Raw genomic sequence first — 19880 nt, 5'->3', positions numbered from 1 at the left:
CAAGATGAAAAGATAACCCTCAGAATGGGAGAAAATATCTGCAAATGAATCAACAAAGGAGTAATATCCAAAATATATAAACAGCTCACGCAGCTCGATATTAAAAAAACAAACAACCCAATCCAAAAATGGGCAGAAGACCTAAATAGACATTTCTCCAAAGAAGACATACAGATGGCCAAGAGGCACATGAAAAGCTGCTCAACATCACTAATTATTAGAGAAATGCAAATCTAAACTACAATGAGGTATCACCTCACACCAGTTAGAATGGACATCATCAGAACATCTAAAACAACAAATGCTGGAGAGAGTGTGGAGAAAAGGGAACCATCTTGCACTGTTGGTGGGAATGTAAAGTGATACAGCCACTATGGAGAACAGCATGGAGGTTCCTTAAAAAACTGAAAATCTAATTACCATATGACCCAGCAATCCCACTACTGGGCATATATCCAGAGAAAACCATAATTCAAAAAGACACATGCACCCCAATGTTCATTGCAGCACAATTTACAATAGCCAGGTCATGGAAGCAACCTAAATGACCATCGACAGATGAATGGATCAAGATGTGGTACATATATACAATGGAATATTACTCAGTCATAAAAAGGAACAAAAATGGTCATTTGTGGAGACGTGGATGGACCTAGAGACTGTCACACAGAATGAAATAAGTCAGAAAGAGAAAAACTAATACACTAACGCATGTACATAGAATCTAGAAAAATGGTACAGATGAACCAGTTTGCAAGGCAGAAATAGAGACACAGATGTAGAGGACAAACGTATGGACACCAAGAGGGGAAAGTGGGGGGGGGTGGTGTGATGAATTGGGAGATTGGGATTGACATGTATACACTGATGTGTATAAAATAGATCATAAGAACCTGCTGTATAAAATAAATTAAATTAAATTTTAAAAAATTGTAAAGAATTCCTAAATACCATTTACTTATACTTCCCCAATTTTAATGCTTTACCACGTCTTTCTCTATAAAAGAAGATACTTTTCGTGAAAAGTACAGCATGAGTTGCAGATGTGAGTCCTCTACACTCCCCAGTGCTTCAGTATCTCCAACAAGGTCATTCTATTATCTAGTGACCATAAAGTTATCAAATTGAGGAAATTAACATGTCATACTATTACCTAATACACGAAACTTATCCAAATTCCATCAATTGCCCAGATAATGTCCAAGAAACGAAACTTGGGTTCGGTGCGCAGTGCCCTGTCTCTTTAGCTCTTTTTTAACTGGAGCAGCCTTTCAGCCTTTTGCTTCTACAACCTCACCGTTTTTTAAAGTGCATGCCATTTTCATGGTAAATGGCCCTAACTTGTGTTTGCTCGATATTTCCTCAGAATTTAGATTCAGGTTATGCATTTGGGGCAGGAATACTACAGAAATGACGTTGTGTCCTTCTCAGAGAATTACAGCAACAGTTCCCTGATATTTGTTTGTACCAGTAGTGGCAATATTAGTTTTGATTGCTTAATTAAGGTGGTAAATGCCAGATTTCTCTTTTTCCAACTGTAATTAATATCTTGTGGGCAGATGTTTTGAAACTAATAAAATATCCTCTCATAAAACTGTCACTCAAAAACAAAAAACCAAAAAACTGTCACTCACCCAGTTTTAGCATTCATTAATGATTCTTGCCTAAAACAAGTATTACTGTGCTGGCTACCAAATGGTCATTTCCTTTTGTATTTATTGATATTCAACTGTTTAAAAGAGTTTTCCCCTCTTCCCTAGTTGTTTATACATTTATAAATCTATATATCATTATGGATATTGGATTGTTATTTTATTCTTTGGGTTGTAACCTGTTACCATTATTTATTTGGTCCCAGTTTTGGCCAGTGTCTTAGAGCTGCTTGCAGTGTCCTTCAGGGCTTGTTCTGTGGCCTAGCATGTGGTCTCCACAGCACAAAGTTCCATGTGTGCTTGGGGAGTTTGCTGCAGTGGAGTAGAGCACTCCACGTGTCTGCTAGGTCCCGCTAGTTTAGAGTGTTGTTCCAATTGCCTGTTTCCTTGCTGAATGTCATGGGTTGAATTGTTTCCCCCCCAAAAGAGATGTTGGAATCCTAACCCCCACCTCAGAATCTGACCTTATTTAGAGACAGGGTCTTTACAGAGATAACTATGTTCAAATGAGGTCTTTACAGTGGGCCCTAAACCAATATGACTGGTATCCTTATAAATAGGAGGAATTTGGACACAAAATAGACACACATAAGGCGAAGAATTATGTGAAGAGACAACGGGAGAAGACGGAGACCTAGAAGTTGAAGAGAGAAGCCTGGAACAGATTCTCCCCTCACAGCCCTCAGGAGGAATCAACCTTGCTGGCACCTTGACTTCAGACTTGTAGCCACCAGAACTATGAAAAATATAAAAAATAAATTTGTTACTTAAACCACTCATTTTGTAGTATTCTGTTACAGCAGCCCTTGCAAACAAATGAAGATTGTGGCTGGAAAACAGGGTGCTGCTTTAGCAAATACCTAAAAATGTGGAAGTGGCTTTGGAATTGGTAGAGGATGGAAGAGTTTTGAGGTATTTGATTTTAAAAAGCCCAGATTGCCTTGAGGACACTGTTGGTAGAAATACGAATGTTAAGGTAGTACTGGTGAAGTGTCAGATAAAAATGAGAGATGTGTTATTGGAAATCAGAGAAAAGCAGCAGAGAACTTGGCTGACTTGCGTTCTAGTGTTTAATGGAAGGCAGAACTTGTGTGTGATGAACTTGGATATTTAGCTGAAGAGATTTCTAAGCAAAGTGTTGAAGGCATGACTTAACTTCTTCTGAGAATGTATTGTTAAACAAAGGAACTAGATCATGAAGATCTGGAAGACTCTCAGCTTATTAATATCACAAAAAACGAGAAAGTAAGCTCAGGAGAGAACACAAAGCATGTGGCCAGACGCTGCTTACTGAAGAGATTATGGGTGTATGGCTTGTGAATCTAATTAATCATCTCAGCAGAAATGCTACCAACTTGGACTGAAGGGAACAGAGAAAGGTTGAAATGAAGGAAAATTTTCAAACTTCTGAGATTCTACAGGCAGGAAACAGGCTGGAAACAGGCTGATAGAGCTATCTAGCTGTGAACATAGGTTATCCTTAAAGCAAAGAATGACCCTGAGGGCGGGACCACTTCCTTGGTTCCAGGAGGGAAGCATCCTTTTTAATTCCAGAGGGCTGGCCCACCATCCAGGGTTGAAGGGGCAGGGCCACCACCCCAGTGGGCTCAGAGGACAGAGCATTTAGCCAAAGAGGGTTATTCGCAAGCCTTAACATCTAATGGAATTTACCCTGCTAGTTTTTGGACTTGGTTGGGACTCATAACACCCTTTTTCCTGATGCTTTCTTCCTTTTGGAATGGCAATATCTATCCCATGCCTAACTGGTTATTGTATTTTGGAAGCAGATAACTTATCTGGTGTCACAGATTCACAGATGAAGAGGAATATTGCCACAGGATGAATCACATCCCAAGTCTCACCCGTACCTGATTTGGATGAGATTATGGATTTAGAGTTGATGTTGGAGTGGATTAAGATTTGGGGGGATGTTGGGCAGGGGTGAATGTATTTTGCATGTGAAAAGCATATGAATTTGGTGGGGTGGGGAGGGGCAGGAGGGCAGACTGTTATAGGTTGAATTGCATCCTGTCAAAAAAGATGCTGGATTCCTAACCCCCAGTATCTCAGAATGTGAAGTTAATTAGAGACAGGGTCTTTACAGAGATAGTCAAGTTTAAATTAGATCATAGGGTGAGACCTAAGCCAAAATGACTGGCGTCCTTACAAGAACAGGAAATTTGGACAAAGAGCTGGTAACAGCAAGTTACCAGTGAGTTACCAAGGGGTACTGCAAGAATAAGCTGCCTCCTACAAAGTATGGTTCACTTTTTCACGGAAGGGAAGGGCCTCTATATCAGGAATTAGTGGGTTCTGTGGGTAATACCATGTCTGCCGCAACCATCCAACTCTGCCACTGCAGTGCAAAAGCAGCCAGACAGCAACACACAGCCAGATTGTGTCTGGGTGTGGTCCAAGGAAACTTGATGGATGGACACTGAAATTTGAATTTCAAATAATTTTCTCATTTCATAAAAGTTTGGATATTTTTAACCATTTAAAAATGTAAATGCTTCTTAGCTTGCCATCCATACAAATATGGGCTGCAATCTGTATTTGGCCTGCAGTCTGTAGTTTGCCAACATCTGGGCCATATCCCCGAGTGAAGAGCATACAGTGCAAAGTATATCACGAGTTTGCTAGGCTGAGCCCTCAGATACTTCTCAGATATCACTACTGTAATTATCAATTATCAAGAGACAACTTTTCTAATGCACGTTTACATAAGGGATTAGCATGCACTTAAGGTAGATGACTCCTTAATTCAGCAAGCCAACTGTGTATTTCATTTCCACCATCTCAACCCTACAGTTCTGAGTAAGCAATTATTTCAGCAATGTCAGAGTGTGGCTGAGTTCAGTACTCTGCCTTGAGATGAGATTCCAGGCCTTCAAGTCTGTCCTTGTTGTGTTTAAGAGCCGACGTAACCAGAATGAGCCATCTCATCTCCTGCCCCAGATTTCCTCATTAATTTAAAACTCTTCTAGGACAATAGTTCCTCAGTGTTCCCAGAATCTTACCAACAGGGGCCACAAGGTTCTTGGTGTACACAAGCAATAACACTATTTTGTACTATGTACTAAAGAGTATCCACCTTGGAATATAAACAGGAATCTGAAAGATTTTCTTCTTGTCTCAGGAAAAAACCTAAACCACACACCCAGCTGTTCTTCAAGAGTTTACTACCTACAGCTACTCCAGAGCAACGACTTACCAGTTAAAGCCCTTCAGTGACAAGAAACGAGAACTCATTCTGCTTAACTTTAGCAGAAAACAATATTTATTGAAAAGATGAGGAAGCACACAGAAGACCAGAAAACCAGGTTCAAAAGGGGCAGTATCCAAAGTTATTCTGAGAAATCAAAACAGCAAGAACTAACTGATAGTCTCAGTAGAATTCTGGGACAAGAATGAGTTCCAATATTTCCCTGCTGGTTCATGGGAGACTGAAATCGAGATGCAAACTCCTGGAAAAGAGGCTCCCATTTCCCAACAACGGCAGAGTGCTCACCTGTGACTGGTGGAAAGGACACCCTGAAAGACCCACTGCAAAGGTGCACACACACAGGACAGGTATTTCTCCAGAGAGATATAAGCCGCTCTTACCAATCAATGCGGAACAGACACTGAACTGGTAAATATAATCAGTGTTCATTATGGTGAGTGCTCTTAGGAAGCACCCCTGTTAACAACTGCCAGACCCACTTGCTGGATAAGTAAATTCATTTGGAGTGAGAACTGAATCCTTTCATTTATTAAAAACTACATTATTTTAGTTATATTGCTAAGAAATAAAGAGACAACACGGATCCTTAGCATTTAATATTGAGAATATTAGAGGGTGTTATTCCACAAACTATCAAATATAACAAGTTACATTTAAAAATAAAATACCAAAAAATTTTAAAACGCTATTCAGTGTTACTCAGGAAAGTCACACTCCATACCCCTTAACCTTCAGAGTATGTTCCTTGCAGTTTTCCTGCTATTACTCTAGTTGCATATTAAAATAAAAAACAACTTTACTCTCTACCAAGACTTTCTTCAGCACCACATTTGGAACACGACTCCCCATGTAACACAGCTTCCACGGGAAGTGCTTTCCTGATTTATTAAAGTTACAAGGGCTTCTCAATATGAATTCCCCATTTTAAATCTTCATAATCAGGCTACCACTTCTGATACAGTTACTGTTCCATACTCCTGCAACTATTCTCTTGTATATAAAGATTTGTATGACTTACTTCTGAAAGCTTTTGCACGTTCATTCCAAATATGATTGGCCTCTCTCTCATATGACTAATTTGATAAAAGAGTATTTTTATGACTTCCTGCCTCTATTATCCTCCGAAGTCTCCTGTGGATCAGCTTCTGTGAGAATGCTTCTAACATCTACTCCATTCTGATTTCTCACTTGTGAGTTTTTCGATGTATACGAAGCCCTGAATTCCAGCAGAAGGATTTCCCACATTCAGAGCATTTCCATGGCTTCTCTCCTGTATGAACTCTCTGATGTTCACTGAGAGACGACTTCTGAGTGAAGGCTTTCCCGCATTCACTGCATTTGTGGGGTTTTTCTCCTGAATGAGTCTTCTGGTGTATCTGAAGTGACGCCTTCCTAGGATAGGCTTTCTCACATTCACTGCATTCATAGGGCTTCTCTGTTGAATGAGTTCTCTGATGTATAATTAGCTGTGATTTCCCACAAAAGGCTCTCTCACAGAAGCTACACTCATAGGGTCTCTCCCCTGTGTGTGCTCTCCGGTGTATAACGAGGTATGACTTGCTGCTGAAGGCTTTCCCACACTCACTGCACCCATAGGGCTTCTCTCCCGCGTGAGCTCTCAGATGCGCAGTGAGCTGTTCCTTCCTACCGAAGGCCTTCCCACATTCACTGCACTGATAAGGATTATTTCCTGTGTGAATTCCCTGGTGCACAACAAGTTGTGTCTTCATGCTGAAGGCCTTCCCACAATCCCTGCACTGATAGGGCTTCTCTCCTGTATGCATCCTAATGTGAACGAGGAGATACGACTTACTCCTGAAGGCTTTCCCACAGTCACTGCACTTATGGGGCTTCACTCCTGTGTGAGTTCTCTGGTGCACAATGAATGGGGACTTCAGACTAAAGGCTTTCCCACATTCACTGCATTCATAGGGTTTCACTCCTGTATGGCTTCTCTGGTGTAAAATAAGCTGTGATTTCCAGCTGTAGGCTTTCCCACATTCACTGCAACCATAAGGTTTCCCTCCTGAGTGAATTTCCTGATGGACAATGAGCTGTGACCTGAATGAGAAGACTTTCCCACACTCGATACAGGAGTAGGGCTTCTCTCCTGTGTGGACTCTCTGATGAGCATTGAGGTTTGACTTGGCACTGAAGGCTCTCTCACATTTAGTGCATTCATATGGTCTCTCTCCTGTATGAATTCTGAGATGTACAATGAGCTGGGATTTACAACGAAAAGCTTTCCCACATTCATTACATACACAGTTTTTTTCTATACTATGAGTTCTCTGATGCTTAAGAAAATATGATTCATCACACCCATGAAACTGATCAGGATTCTGTCTTAGATAGCTTCTGGCTGAAGCTAAGTTTTGTGTCAAGTTTTTTCCATGTGTATTATATTTGAGGAGCCTTTGTCTTGAAGAAATGTGGCTTTTGCTCAGATGAAGCTTTCCAAATACATTACAAGCATAGCTTCTCTCAACACTTTCAAGTTTATCTGGATTTTTCTGGTACCATTCTTTCCAACCTTCTAGAAAAACAACAACAACAACACCATATATTTAAAATCATAACACAAACCTAATATAGAACTAAAGGGCTTTAGAACTGCCATGTAATGAGTGTTTTTCTTTTGATCCAGGCCTCTGACACACTGGTTCAAAAGAAATACTGGCCAAGTACACACACATCACATAACCAAGGGGGAAGGGGAAGGGGAAGTGAATCAAACCAAAATAAGTCCCTTTACAGAAATGGGTAGCCGATTAGTAGTGATCAAAATTTTTTTTAAATAGAAGTTTAAAAAATTTAGCCTGCACTTAGAAGCCAATGCCAACTATTTATGCCAATTTTATTATTGCAGGAGTTTACTCAAAAAGTTAATTCAATTCACAGGATACAGAATAGCTAGGTATGACAATGTAGGTAGGTACAATGAGACATTAAAAGAGAGACTGAGTGAGCCATAAGGAAAGTAAGGCAAAAGCATTCCAAACAGAAGGAAGAGCAAGTGCAAAGCTCCTGGGGAAGGAACTTGCATGGCATGGTTAAGGAACAGAACAAAGGCCAGGACAGCTGAGACCCTCTGAGAGAATAGAGTGAAGGCAGGAACCAGATTAGGCAAGGCCCCAGGAAGGAGTTTTCACCCAAAGGACTTTAATTAGAGGGCATCTTGATTCATCTTGTGCTTTTAAAAGATCAGTGGCCGTTATGTAAACGAACAGGAAAAGGGCAGAGAGACAAATGAAGAACCACTGCAGCAGTCCAGGATGACAGGGTGGGGCTGGCTGTCCTTCTGGAGCTGAGCAATGTGGACATACTTGGAGAGAAAACTAAGAAAGGTACTAATGGACTGGATGTGAGAACCCAGAGGAGGGGAGGACTTAGTAACTCCTAGATTTTAGACTTGAGAAGCAGGTGGTGCTGCTCTTTGAAACTGAAAACAGTGGGAGAGAGACATGTTTGGAGGAAAAACAAAGGACTCTGTTTTGGATCTTATTACATTTGAGATCATAGTTAAATATCCAAATGGAGAAGCAGGTAGGCAGTTAGACCTCAGTTCAGTGCTCAGTAAAAAGTAGGCATCAACAGCACGTACAACGTATTAAATGATGTGAGGGATAATGTCTTCTAGGGAACACATGTAAACTAAAAGGAATGTCAAAACAGCCCTGGAGCAGATGACATTTAAGGTTGGAGAGGAGATGCAGAGAGAATGGGAAAGTCCATCTGTGAGGCCCAAATAGTGTGAAGATGACAGTGGTAGCAACACAAAGGTTAAAGGAAAGGAACAGCAGCAGGGTGCGGTCTGCACAGCAGCCGTCCAGACAAAAGCATTCCAAACAGAAGGAACAGCAAGTACAAAGCTCCTGAGGAGGGAACCTGCATGGCATGGTTAAGAAACAGAACAAAGGCCAGGACAGCTGAGACCCCCTGAGTGAACAGAGTGAAGGCAGGAACCAGATTAGGCAAGGCCCCATACACACTGTCTGACTGTGTGTCAGCACCCATCAGACACACAGCCTCAGTCACCCCCGTACACAACTGCTGTGCTGGGGGCCTCAGTAGCTATCCTGCTTTCTCAGGACTGCTTGCTAAACACTTTTCTCCCCAGAGTGGTGAGAAACCGGAGGAAGAAGAGCAATTTCAGAAGTGCCTTCCCATTTCTGCCACTGAGAATGCAGAGTGAGAAAGCCCAGGGGCACTCTCCTGCAAGTGTATAAAGCTGGAATCAGAGCACATGAGGAAAGGAGAAGGAAGATGGCAATTCTGCTGTTACAACACTGGGAGGAAAAAAGCTTTGATTTTCAGGACAGAAGAGCCTTTCCACAGTTACAATATAGAAGAGAAGCCCAAATTTGGACAACTCAAAAGGGAAGAGTAAGCAGGGTCAGAGAAATAAAAGTAGGGTTATAAAAACCACCTAAGATACAGGTGAGACTAGGCTAGGTTTCAGAATTCTTTTAAGAAGAGAGCCCAAGGGACTTCCCTGGCAGTCCAGTGGTTAAGAATCTGCACGTACACTGCAGGGAGCATGGGTTCCATCCCTGGTCGGGGAACTAAGATCACACATGCTGGGTGGTGTGGCCAAAAAAAAACAAAAGAAAAGTGCCCAAGAAACTAACAGTTGTAATTTCCAAGTGACTGGTGTGAGAAGAGAGAAGGAAGCAATGAAATCTCCTAAGACAGTCAAGGGAAGAGAATGAAATGAAAGACTATGGGTAAAGTCGAGGGACTTAACTGCAGAGGCAAGAGAGAAAACAAGGCCCATGACTACAGGAAGGAACACAGAGAAAAAGGGTGCCAGAAGGAAGGAAACTAACCCAGAAAGCAACCTCTCGGAGCCATGGGAGGAAACCGAGGGCCCCGTCCTTACCTGAGGACTCGCGGGCTCATCCCGAGTCCACCCGGTGGTTCAAGGACTTCAAACAACAGTTCGCTCACACAACACTCCCTGAGTGCCAGCCCTGGTTCACTCCCGACCTCCCCTCTCCATGGTTTCTGCTCACCCACCTGGACAGCTCTGACGGGAAACTTCCGCGTTTATTATCCATGGCTCTTCTCCTTGCTCCAACTTGACGATTAAATCAGGTTTGGTACCATGATAGCCTGTTAAGGGAAGATCACAAAGGATATGGGCCAAACTGGTGGGGACTAGAAAAGGAAGCTAGGAGCTAGGAAAGGAAGCAGCTCGTTTGCACTTGGGGAAAGATTATAATGAGGGGGTGAAGGCCGAATAGGGACTAAGAATGTATGACCTCTGGAGCTCAACTCCATAATCATTAATTACTTATGAGGCCCCGGGATAGAACAACAAAAGAAAAAGCGGTGGCAACTTATGACTCACAACCTGAGCCGAAAAGAGAAGCAGTACTTACCCACAGACACCAGGTTATTATAGTTTTCCAGAGTCACATCCCGGTACAGGTGCTTCTGCGCAGAATCCAGTAACTGCCATTCTTCCCAGGTGAACTCCATAGATATATCCTTGAATGACGACAATCCCTGTAACAATACACACACCATTCCACAGGCTGTAATTATACTGGGAGACATGGAAAAGATGTAGAAGACCCAGGAAAGGAGAATGTCCCTCCACAGACTGCATCCTGCACCCAGGGTCACCACTTGCTTTGAGAGAGAATTAAAAAATAATAATAATAATTGAGCCTCCATGTGCTAGATACTCTTTTGGGTCCTGAAGATTTCAGGATGAGTGAAGCCCACTCTGGCCTCCAGAAGCTTTTAGTCTTGTAGAGGGAAATGAACAGCTATGCATACAGACAAAATAAGGTGTTTCCAGTCTGATAAGAACTTATTCAGGGAGATCCTGCACGGGGTGGTGAGCACGACTCTAACTACGGGCACCAGACACACAAGGTCTGACCCTCTGGAAGTGCCTGCAGTCTGGCCGGTTGCTAAGCCAACCTACGTGTGGGAGCGAGCGCACGAAGAAAACATGCCAGGGACTTCCCTGGTGGCGCAGTGGTTAAGAATCCGCCTCCCAATGCAGGGGACACGGGTTCAAGCCCTGGTCCGGGAAGATCCCACATGCCGCGGAGCACCTAAGCCCGTGCGCCACAACTACCGAGCCTGCGCTCTAGAGCCTGCAAGCCACAACTACTGAGCCCGCATGCCGTAACTACTGAAACCCACGCACTCTAGGGCCTGCGTGCTGCAACTACTGAGCCCACATGCCACAACTACTGAAGCCGTGCTCCTAGAGCCCGTGCTCTGCAACAAGAGAAGCCACTGCAATGAAAAGCCTGTGCACCGCAACGAAGACCCAATGCAGCCAAAAATAAATAAAATTTTTTAAAAAAAAGTAAAGAAAACGTGACAAATAGGTGACTTCCCAGGCTTCTTCCAAGAAAATAAGGGGTCCACGACCAAGTCGACCAGGGGACACCCAGCACAGACTGTGAACCTAAAGCCCAGGTCACGGAGCCGCAGGCCCCGAGCCAGTGCAGGGGCGCCTGTTCCCCGATGTGCGCAGGTCCTACCAGGCGGCCCTGCGGCAGTGGCAGCCGTGCGGCCTGCATGCCTGGTGCTTGATGCCTCTGAGAACTACCCAGTGTGCTCACAATTAATTCCTCTCACAGGACCAAAGGATAGCAGCAAGCCACAGACCCTCAGGGGATCATTCAATAAGCACTTATTAGGCACCAACTGCGGACACGGTCCCTGTCCTCAGTGGGTTTCCATTCCTGCAGGGGAGATGCCAGTAAACACACAGCCACCTAGCACGCAGGCAGTGACAGTGTTCTGACAGGCCTCCAGCAGCTTCAGGGGAGAGAGGCGGGGAGGAAGACACAGGCGCTATCTCAGATGGGTGATCAGGAGGCACCTGCTGAGGTGACATTTAGGCAGAAACACAAGCAGTGTGAGAACGAGCTCCGAGATTTCTTCGGGAAGAGCATTCCATGCAGCATGAAAACAAAGGCACAGGCCTGCAGGGCTCGAAGCACGTGGTAAGGACTTGGATTTCCTTCCACAAAAGGAGAAGCCCCCGGAAGGCCTTGGACAGGGTGGCGCGCTCTGACCCCCATCTGAGACCATTCTGACTGCCACGGAGAGGGGAGGGGTCCTAGTTCCAGTGGAAGATGAAGGTCCCTGGGGCTGGAGTGAGAGCACTGGGGTAAGGAACCGTGGTTGGGTCCCAGGCATCCAGTGAAGCCAGAGGCAGAGACGCCCCGGTGGAGACGATAGTACAGAGAGAGAGAGAAGGACGTCGAGGAGAAGGCAAGGATCCTGGCAAACGGAAGACACTGCCCTCTACAGGTTGGGAAGCCTGCAGGACGAGAAAGGGAGGGATGGGGGCTAAAGACAAGGAAGCAGCAGCTACAGGAGCCCCGACTGATGCCCTAACAGGCTCCTCCCCAAGAGCACTGCCTGCAGCGAGGGGGACCCCGGGGAAGACACAGTGAGTGCAACTCTGGGGGAGCCTCAGAGGCCAGTGGAAATACAGGGTAGAGCCCTGTCATAGGCTCCAAGCGATCCCCATAGTGCTGGGGACTGACCGCCAGATGACAGAAGCTTCCCATCCCAACCCACAAGGAGCTCCCACAGGGACAAAAAGTGAAGTGGGAATAAAGAGAAGAGCCTCCCATCTCCCGCAGCCTGAGTCGGGGAAGAAGAGGGGTTGGAGTGTAGCTTGGACTTTCCAACGCCTGAAAGTTAACTGACATCCAAATACTTGGCTCTTGCCAAGATAACTGCCAGGGCCAGGGAGGGACAGCTGACAGGGCACGTCTGACATCGTGATGGAGAAAAATGAAGCCGTGACATCAAGCCCAGGGCATTCATGCAGTGGGGAGGAGAAACAGGAAGCAAGGCCTGAGGCAGATGCCACAGAGCAAACGCAGACCAAAGGGACAGGATGGAAGAAGAAAGGGGTAGAACAGAGAGTGTATTTTATTTTAAGCCCTTTGCTATTTTTAAGCTTGATAAGAATAAAAACAAAATACAAAGGAAATACTACAAAAAAATTTAATTGGGCAAGCATGATCAAGAAATGAGGAGACTTCCCTGGTGGTCCAGTGGTAAAGAATCCACCTTCCAATACAGGGGAAGAGGGTTCGATCCCTGATTGGGGAACTAAGATCCCACATGCTGTGGGGCAATTAAGCCCGAGCTCCACAACTACAGAGCTTGCGTGCCCTGGAGCCCTCGCACCACAACTAGAGAGAAGCCCACATGCCACAAGGAAGAGCCCGTCCCACAATGAAAGATCCCGCATGCCGCAACTAAGACCCGAAGCAGCCAAAAAATAAAGAAAATAAATAAATTTTTAAAAAAGAAAGAAAAGAGGGAATGACCAAGACAGGGTGAATAACTCTAAAATAGAAAAGGGATTTTAAAATTCATAAACGATCACTCTACACAAGCAGTTCTGCTATAATGTGATGTTACCAAAAAAAAAAAAAAAAAAATCACCACTATGCAAAGTCTCAGACTTATGGGAAGAACAGGGTTAGGGTTTGACACCTTTGTAGCACACATGAAAAAAGAAAATCAGGAACCTTAATAAAAACAGTAGCAGTTTTATACATGTTTGATTTGATAAATACTACCATAAATATGGCACTGTACCTTGAAAAACACCTGACGTTTGGGTGTCAGGAGGGCCGTAGGTTAGTATAAAGTGATGAAAAGAGGCTTGCCTGAAATTAGTCAGAAAGCTCACATTGTTCCCTAAGATATCAATCATGTTGAAACAAATTTACATCCTTAAAGCAAACATGACAGCAGAACTGACTGTATTTACAAATTTGTTCCAATAAATTTGAAAACTTAGAAGAAATGGAAAATTTCCTAGGAAAATAAAAGTAACCAAAATTTGCCCAGAAAGAATTATGAAGACCAGACTGACTAGCCCATGGTCATAAAATAAACTGAAACAGTAATCAAAGGTATACCCTCTCCATAAAGACAACAGTCCCACACTGTCTTGAAAAGTAAGTTCTATCAGCATCCAAGGAACAGAAAATTTCTCCCATATCTAATCTGATGTAGAGCCAGGAAATGATGGGAAACCCATCACACAAAACCTGTATAACCCTACAGAGCGGGCAAGGACAGCACAAACTGTAGTCCAATCTCATTTATTTAAAATACCTAGATAAAGACACTAATAGAGGGGCTTCCCTGGTGGCACAGTGGTTGAGAGTCCGCCTGCCGATGCAGGGGACATAGGTTCGTGCCCCGGTCTGGGAAGATCCCACATGCCACGGAGTGGCCGGGCCCGTGAGCCATGGCCGCTGGGCCTGCACATCTGGAGCCTGTGCTCCGCAACGGGAGAGGCCACAGCGGTGAGAGGCCCGCGTACCGCAAAAAAAAAAAAAAAGACTCTAATAGAGTTAAAAAAAAATCCCGTACATACATACATAGCAAACTATGAATGAAGTTTATCCAGAAACTTAAAGGACAGTCCAAACTTTAAAAAAACAAAACACAACCGTATCAAAGAAATCAGTAACATTAGTACATTAATGGAGAACAGACAGTCATCTCAATAGATGAAACAAAGTACTATGAGAAAATTTAACGCTTTTAAAAATCGGAATTCAGTTTGTAACAGGTAAAAGTAATTTCCCTAAGCCTATAAAAAAATAACATACTTTGTGTGAAACTAAAATCAGGAACAAGACACGGACGCTCACATCAACTCTGCTAGTCAGCACTGTCCCAGAGGACCCAGCACAGCAGGAACAAAGCAAAATGCCAGTGGTAAACACTAAGCAAGGAGGAGAAACTACTGTCATTATTTACAAACATCTGATTTTCTGACTAAAAAACCTAACAGAAACAGCTGGCATAACATGAGAACCAATAAGAAACATCAGCAGGGTGGCAGTTAAAAAAAAAAAAACCAACATGTAATAGCTCTTTGATACATCAACAGTAACCAACTTGAAAACGTAATAAGAACCACAACAAATCTAGAAAGTACTCAGGAATAAAGCTTAAAAATAGAGAAAAACCTACCGAAAAATACATGTGATAAATTACATAAATGCAGAGGCTAAGAAAACATAATAGCCCAGATATGGAAGCAACGTAAGTGTCCAGTGATAGATGAATGGATACAGAAGATGTGCTACACACACACACACACACACACACACACACACACACACACACACACACTACTTAGCCATTAAAAAAAAAAAACCAAAATCTTGCCATCTGTGACAACATGGATGGAACTAGAGGGTATTATGCTAAGTGAAATAAATCAGACAGAAATACAAATACCATATGACCTTATTTATATGTGGAATCTAAAAAAATTAAATGAACAAATAAACAAAACAAAACAAAGACTTATAGACACAGAGACCAAAAAGGTGGTTGCCAGAGGTAGAAGGGTGAGTGAAATAGGTAAAGGGGATTAAGAGGTACAAACCTTCATTTATAAAATAAATTAGCCACGGGGATGCAGCATAAGGAATATGGTCAATAATGCTGTAATAACTTTGTACTGGGACGATTACCAGCCTTGGGGCAGTGATCATTTCATAATGTATGTAAATGTCAAATCACTATGTAGTATACCTGAAGCTACCATAATATTGTATATCAACTAAATTTCAAACATTTATTTATACATATCTATCTATCTATCTATCTATCTATATTTTTTTTTTGGCTGCTCCGCAGCATGTGAGATCTTCCCGGACCAGGGCACGAACCCGTGTCCCTTGCATCGGCAGGTGGACTCTCAACCACTGTGCCATCAGGGAAGTCCCATTTTTATATTTTTTTTAAAAAGGAAAAGAAAACAGAGGTCTGAGTAATCGAGTAACACTTATGATATGTAGACTCAATGTGGTAAAAGATATTAATTTTCAACAAATTAATTTATAAATTCAATGAATTCTCAACCAAAATGCTAAGATGATATTTCTTTTCTAACACTTATTTGCAATAAATAAAATCATACGTTTGGACTACCGCTGCTACAACTACAAAATTAACGGTAAAGTACAATCTCGTGAACATCAGAGACCCACGGAAGCAAGGAGGACTAAATGAACCAAATTTCAGAGAGGGGAGAGCTCTTCACAGGTGAGCTAAGAGCTGGCTGGCTATTTACTTCGCCAAGGGCATTTGTCCAGGCTGAGAACAGGCGGGACGGGGTCAGCTGAGACAAAGGACGACACCAGAAGAAAGAGAATCCAGTGGAGCCTTCGATGTCCCCCTGGACAGCAGGCTGTCCCCCTGGAGCATTTGCTGAGTGCGGTCAGTGCAGGAACTGGGCGGGAATGGCAGACTGACTCTCCCATAGTCTCGAGGCACTTAGGACACAAAGTACTGCGAGGGAGAAGCCTGCGATCGGCACACTCCGCTGAAAATACAGGTGAACGGAGTCCAACTAAAGCCGCACCCCAGCCCCAAACCAGCTCAATGTCTGTTTACATGAGGTGATCAGTCACTCCCCATCTGCACAACAGAGGAGAGGGGAAAGAGGCTCTGGTAGAAAGTAACACTGAACTTCAGTCTCTGTGGCTGTTCCCTTTATACCAATTCATGTACACACAAACACAAGTAAAGAGAGAATGACAGAGCTAATCTGGGGAATCTGGGTGAAAGGTGGTGGTTATTTTTAATACAATACAGGAGATTATTTTATACTATTCTTGCAACTTCTCTAGTTTTGAAATTCTTTCAAAATAAAACATAAAATGTTATAAACTCCTAGGGCTTTCCAGATGATCCTCTGCCTACTGAAAGGGCCCTGCACGTCTGGCCTTACTCTAGTGCGCTCCCTCCCCATTCCTGCCACACACCTTCTTTCCACGAGACAGGGCACCTGCTGGTCCTCACCTTAAGGCCACTGACTTAGCTGCTTCCTGCTCTGTTCCCCCATCCTCCCATGATCATCCAGCTGTCATTCAGATTCTGCTTCAATGCTGCCTCAGGACAAGGTTGCCAGTCTGAAGTAGCCACCCAGCCTCTCAGTACATGAACATTCACAACTTTGTTCATGATGTTCCCCTGGTATGTCTTACCATCTCCCATACCCTCCACGGGGTCATGGGCCCTGTCAATCTTGTTCAGCCCTGCATGCCCTAGAAAATTACCTGGCATAATAGTCAATAAAGGCTTGCTAAACACGTGCACTGAAAAACAAGGAAAAACTGTCTACATTTGTTCAAGTCTTTTAGGTCCTAGGAGGCAATAAGAGCGCAGGCTCTGACGACACTCTACGTGGGTCTGAATCTCAGCTCTGCCACCCTAGTGTCCTTGTTTCCCTTACTAGTTTGGGACCTGGCAGGCTCCCCAGTTTCCTCAGCTGTAAAATGGGGACATACTTGCCTCACAGGGCCGTGAGGTGTAAATAACGTCACACACACAAAGTGGCTAGGCCAAAAGTGGTGCCTATTAATATCATTCAACAGTTGTGAAGTCTTCTTTATTCAGGTCCTGTACCCTTATGGTCACTTATTTTATCTTTTCCAATTGCTATTGAAAATACGTTTTCTCTCGTTGTACTCTCTGTATGGTTATTGTTTAAAAGCAAAAAGTTCATTGATTTTGAGGTTAACTGTACCCCTCCGGCCGCCTCGGTGAAGTCCCTTCTCCCCTGACACCCAAACTCTTCCTGTCACACTTGCTCACCTAAAAAAGTGCCTATACTATCACCAATCGCTTCTCTACATCCTGCGGCCCACGGCGGAATGCAATCCCTTCGCCTCTCAGGAACTGACCACCTGCACCACCCCGGACATTCTCTCTGCTCTGGAAAAGCTGCTTAAGACCCACACATTCGGAAGTCCAGGCGACACCTTTCGGCCTCATGAAATACTTCTGAGGCATTTCGTATCATGGCTTCTAGGAAGCTCTCTTTTCTCAAATTTGCAGGGGAAGAAATCACTCTCCAAATTTTCTGTCACCTCCCTTGCACCCCAGCCCTTCGGCACCGCCGTCCTGGTTGCCCTGAGTCCTCTACTGGTCCCTCCTGGGGCTCTACTCGTTGTACCCTGCGCTCCCCCGAACACAGGCGCCTTTAATCTGCACATGTTAGTTGAAAACCCCTACCCAAGCTACAGATCCGACGACAGGCACTGCGCTTCGAACACCTTCAAGCTCGCTCGGCCCCTGGATACCTCTTCCAACAGTGTTCTCAAGGCCGGAAACACGATCAGCGCGCCAGCGGCTCCGAGGAAGTTCACCTTCGCCGGGAAGCCCGCTCTGGCTCACCGCCCAACCACCCGCCCGGCCCGGCCGGTCCACTGGCCCTCTCCTCTCGCGACGCGGCTCCTTCCGGCTCTGAGCCCTCGAACCCGTCCGCCACCCTGCCCAGCGACTACCCTCCGCAAGAGACCGCAGCTCCTCGAAAGCAAGAAACGTACGTAATTCCTTCGCACTGCCAGCGCCAGTCTCAAGCGTCCAGCACACAAAGACACTCGGTGTATGAGCATCTCAACAAGTGAATGAACAAAGAGGTTAATTTCCCTGATCGTGCCCGAAAGGGCTGGACACGAAGACAACTCCGTACTTGTGTGTGAGAAACCTGAAACGACAGAGGATCACTTCCTTCACGAGGACCCTTGCTGCCCTCAGAATTCAGGGTCCGCTGTAGACCACAAAACAGGGTACCTGTCGAAGGACAGGGCACCGGACACAAAATACCCGAAGACGAGAAACGTTCCTGGAGACCCAGGCGGACGGCGGCGAACACGCGAATTCAGGCCCTGGCGTGGCCGTCACGGGATGAACACGGCCGCCGTCACGGGATGAACACGGCCACGCTCACGGCCCAGTCAGCTTGCGCAAGGGAGAAAGTCCCGACTCACCCAACACGAAGCTGTCCGGGACCTGCTGGCCATCCCGCGCTGTTTCGTGCAGGGTCTCCCGGCTGCTCCCACCCCGCCCACACCCAGCAGGGGCTTCGCGCCCCACGGAGAGAGGGTCCGCGGGCACCAGGCACCTGCCCGTCGGGGCTGAGTCCCTCGCAGGGACGCGGCCTCCGGGCCCGGGCGGAGGGAACCGGGGCGAAGAGTTTGTACCGTTCCGCAGCCGTTAAGCGGGAGGGACCGAGGCCGGGCGAGCCGCCTCCACGCCCGGATCGACCGTGGGGGTTCAGGCGGCCAAGAGCCTGGTGCGCACAGGACGTTCCGGGCCAGGGTACCTTCGCGTCTCCGCCAGCTCCGCGGCCAAGGAAACAGAACGTCCCCGGCCCGCCTCTGTGCACAGTTGCCCCGCAGGCTGCAGCCCGCTAGGCGCGTAGTCCGCTGAGGCGGGGGTGCGGCGCACGCGGAAGTACGTCACGCGACCAGGAGCGGCCGGAAGAAAACGACATCTCCCAGAACCCTCTGCGGAGGAGGCGGAGGGCCTGGGGAGAGCGGCGGGGGCTGATGGGAAAGGCGGGCTGGCCGGCTCTGCAAGCACCGGTTGTCTGCCCCTGGTGACGCCTGCCCGGGTGGAGTCCTTCTCGGTGCAGGGGCTGGCGCTCGGGTCTGGACGCCACACCGGGCAGAGTTCCGACCGGAGAGCACAGCGGAGAAGAACACCGTGTGAGGCTGCAAGCTGCAGTGCACAGGGTTATAAAACAATTGTGAATATCAGTGCCCCAAATAATAGTTACCAACTTAATAACGGTAGATGAAAAGAGAAATAGAAGTACATCACTAATGGAAGACATGAACATGCCAACTCTCCGTCCCAGACAGAGCAAACAATAGCCGACTGAAAAAAACCGCACAACCTAAACGTTGAGACTTATGTTTTACTTTATGGACAAAATTGAGGACTTAAGCTTGGGACACAGCATCTTAACTCTGAGGGGCTGTTCCAAAGAGGCAAATGGGGAAGCCAGGATATTATAGGAGTTTTTTGCAACAAAGAACAGGTAGTCGGAACATCAAAAGATTACTGTTGATTAAAGAAAACCACACATCTCAAGTTAAGGAATTCAGGGCTTTTTGTTGTTGTTGTTGTTACTTTTACCATAAGGAAGAGAGTTTTTATTTTATTTTTGAATTTTATTT

The 19880-nt window shown here is 45.3% G+C and overlaps 1 protein-coding gene across 3 annotated transcripts in view; it reads right to left on the bottom strand.

The window, feature by feature from the left end:
* The window catches only part of LOC131742653 (zinc finger protein 26), an 86761-nt gene extending 67607 nt beyond the window's left edge, over positions 1 to 19154 (bottom strand). Inside the window, exons 1-4 of one of the 3 annotated variants that reach the window (XM_067014465.1) lie at positions 18687 to 19148; positions 10263 to 10389; positions 9898 to 9993; positions 6122 to 7414 (exon numbers count right to left, since the gene is read on the bottom strand). In XM_067014465.1, coding sequence (XP_066870566.1) covers positions 6122 to 7414; positions 9898 to 9993; positions 10263 to 10389; positions 18687 to 18719 — 1549 coding nt within the window. In that variant the 5' untranslated portion in view covers positions 18720 to 19148. Of the gene's footprint in view, positions 1 to 5459; positions 7415 to 9897; positions 9994 to 10262; positions 10390 to 18686 lie in introns of those variants that run through there. The other 2 variants (XM_067014458.1, XM_067014457.1) reach the window with 2 other exon arrangements.
* Positions 19155 to 19880: the final 726 nt, after the last annotated feature.

This window comes from Kogia breviceps, chromosome 15, assembly GCF_026419965.1.
Source record: "Kogia breviceps isolate mKogBre1 chromosome 15, mKogBre1 haplotype 1, whole genome shotgun sequence".
Taxonomy (NCBI): Eukaryota; Metazoa; Chordata; class Mammalia; order Artiodactyla; family Physeteridae; genus Kogia; species Kogia breviceps.
This window is presented reverse-complemented; position numbering and strand designations above follow the sequence as displayed.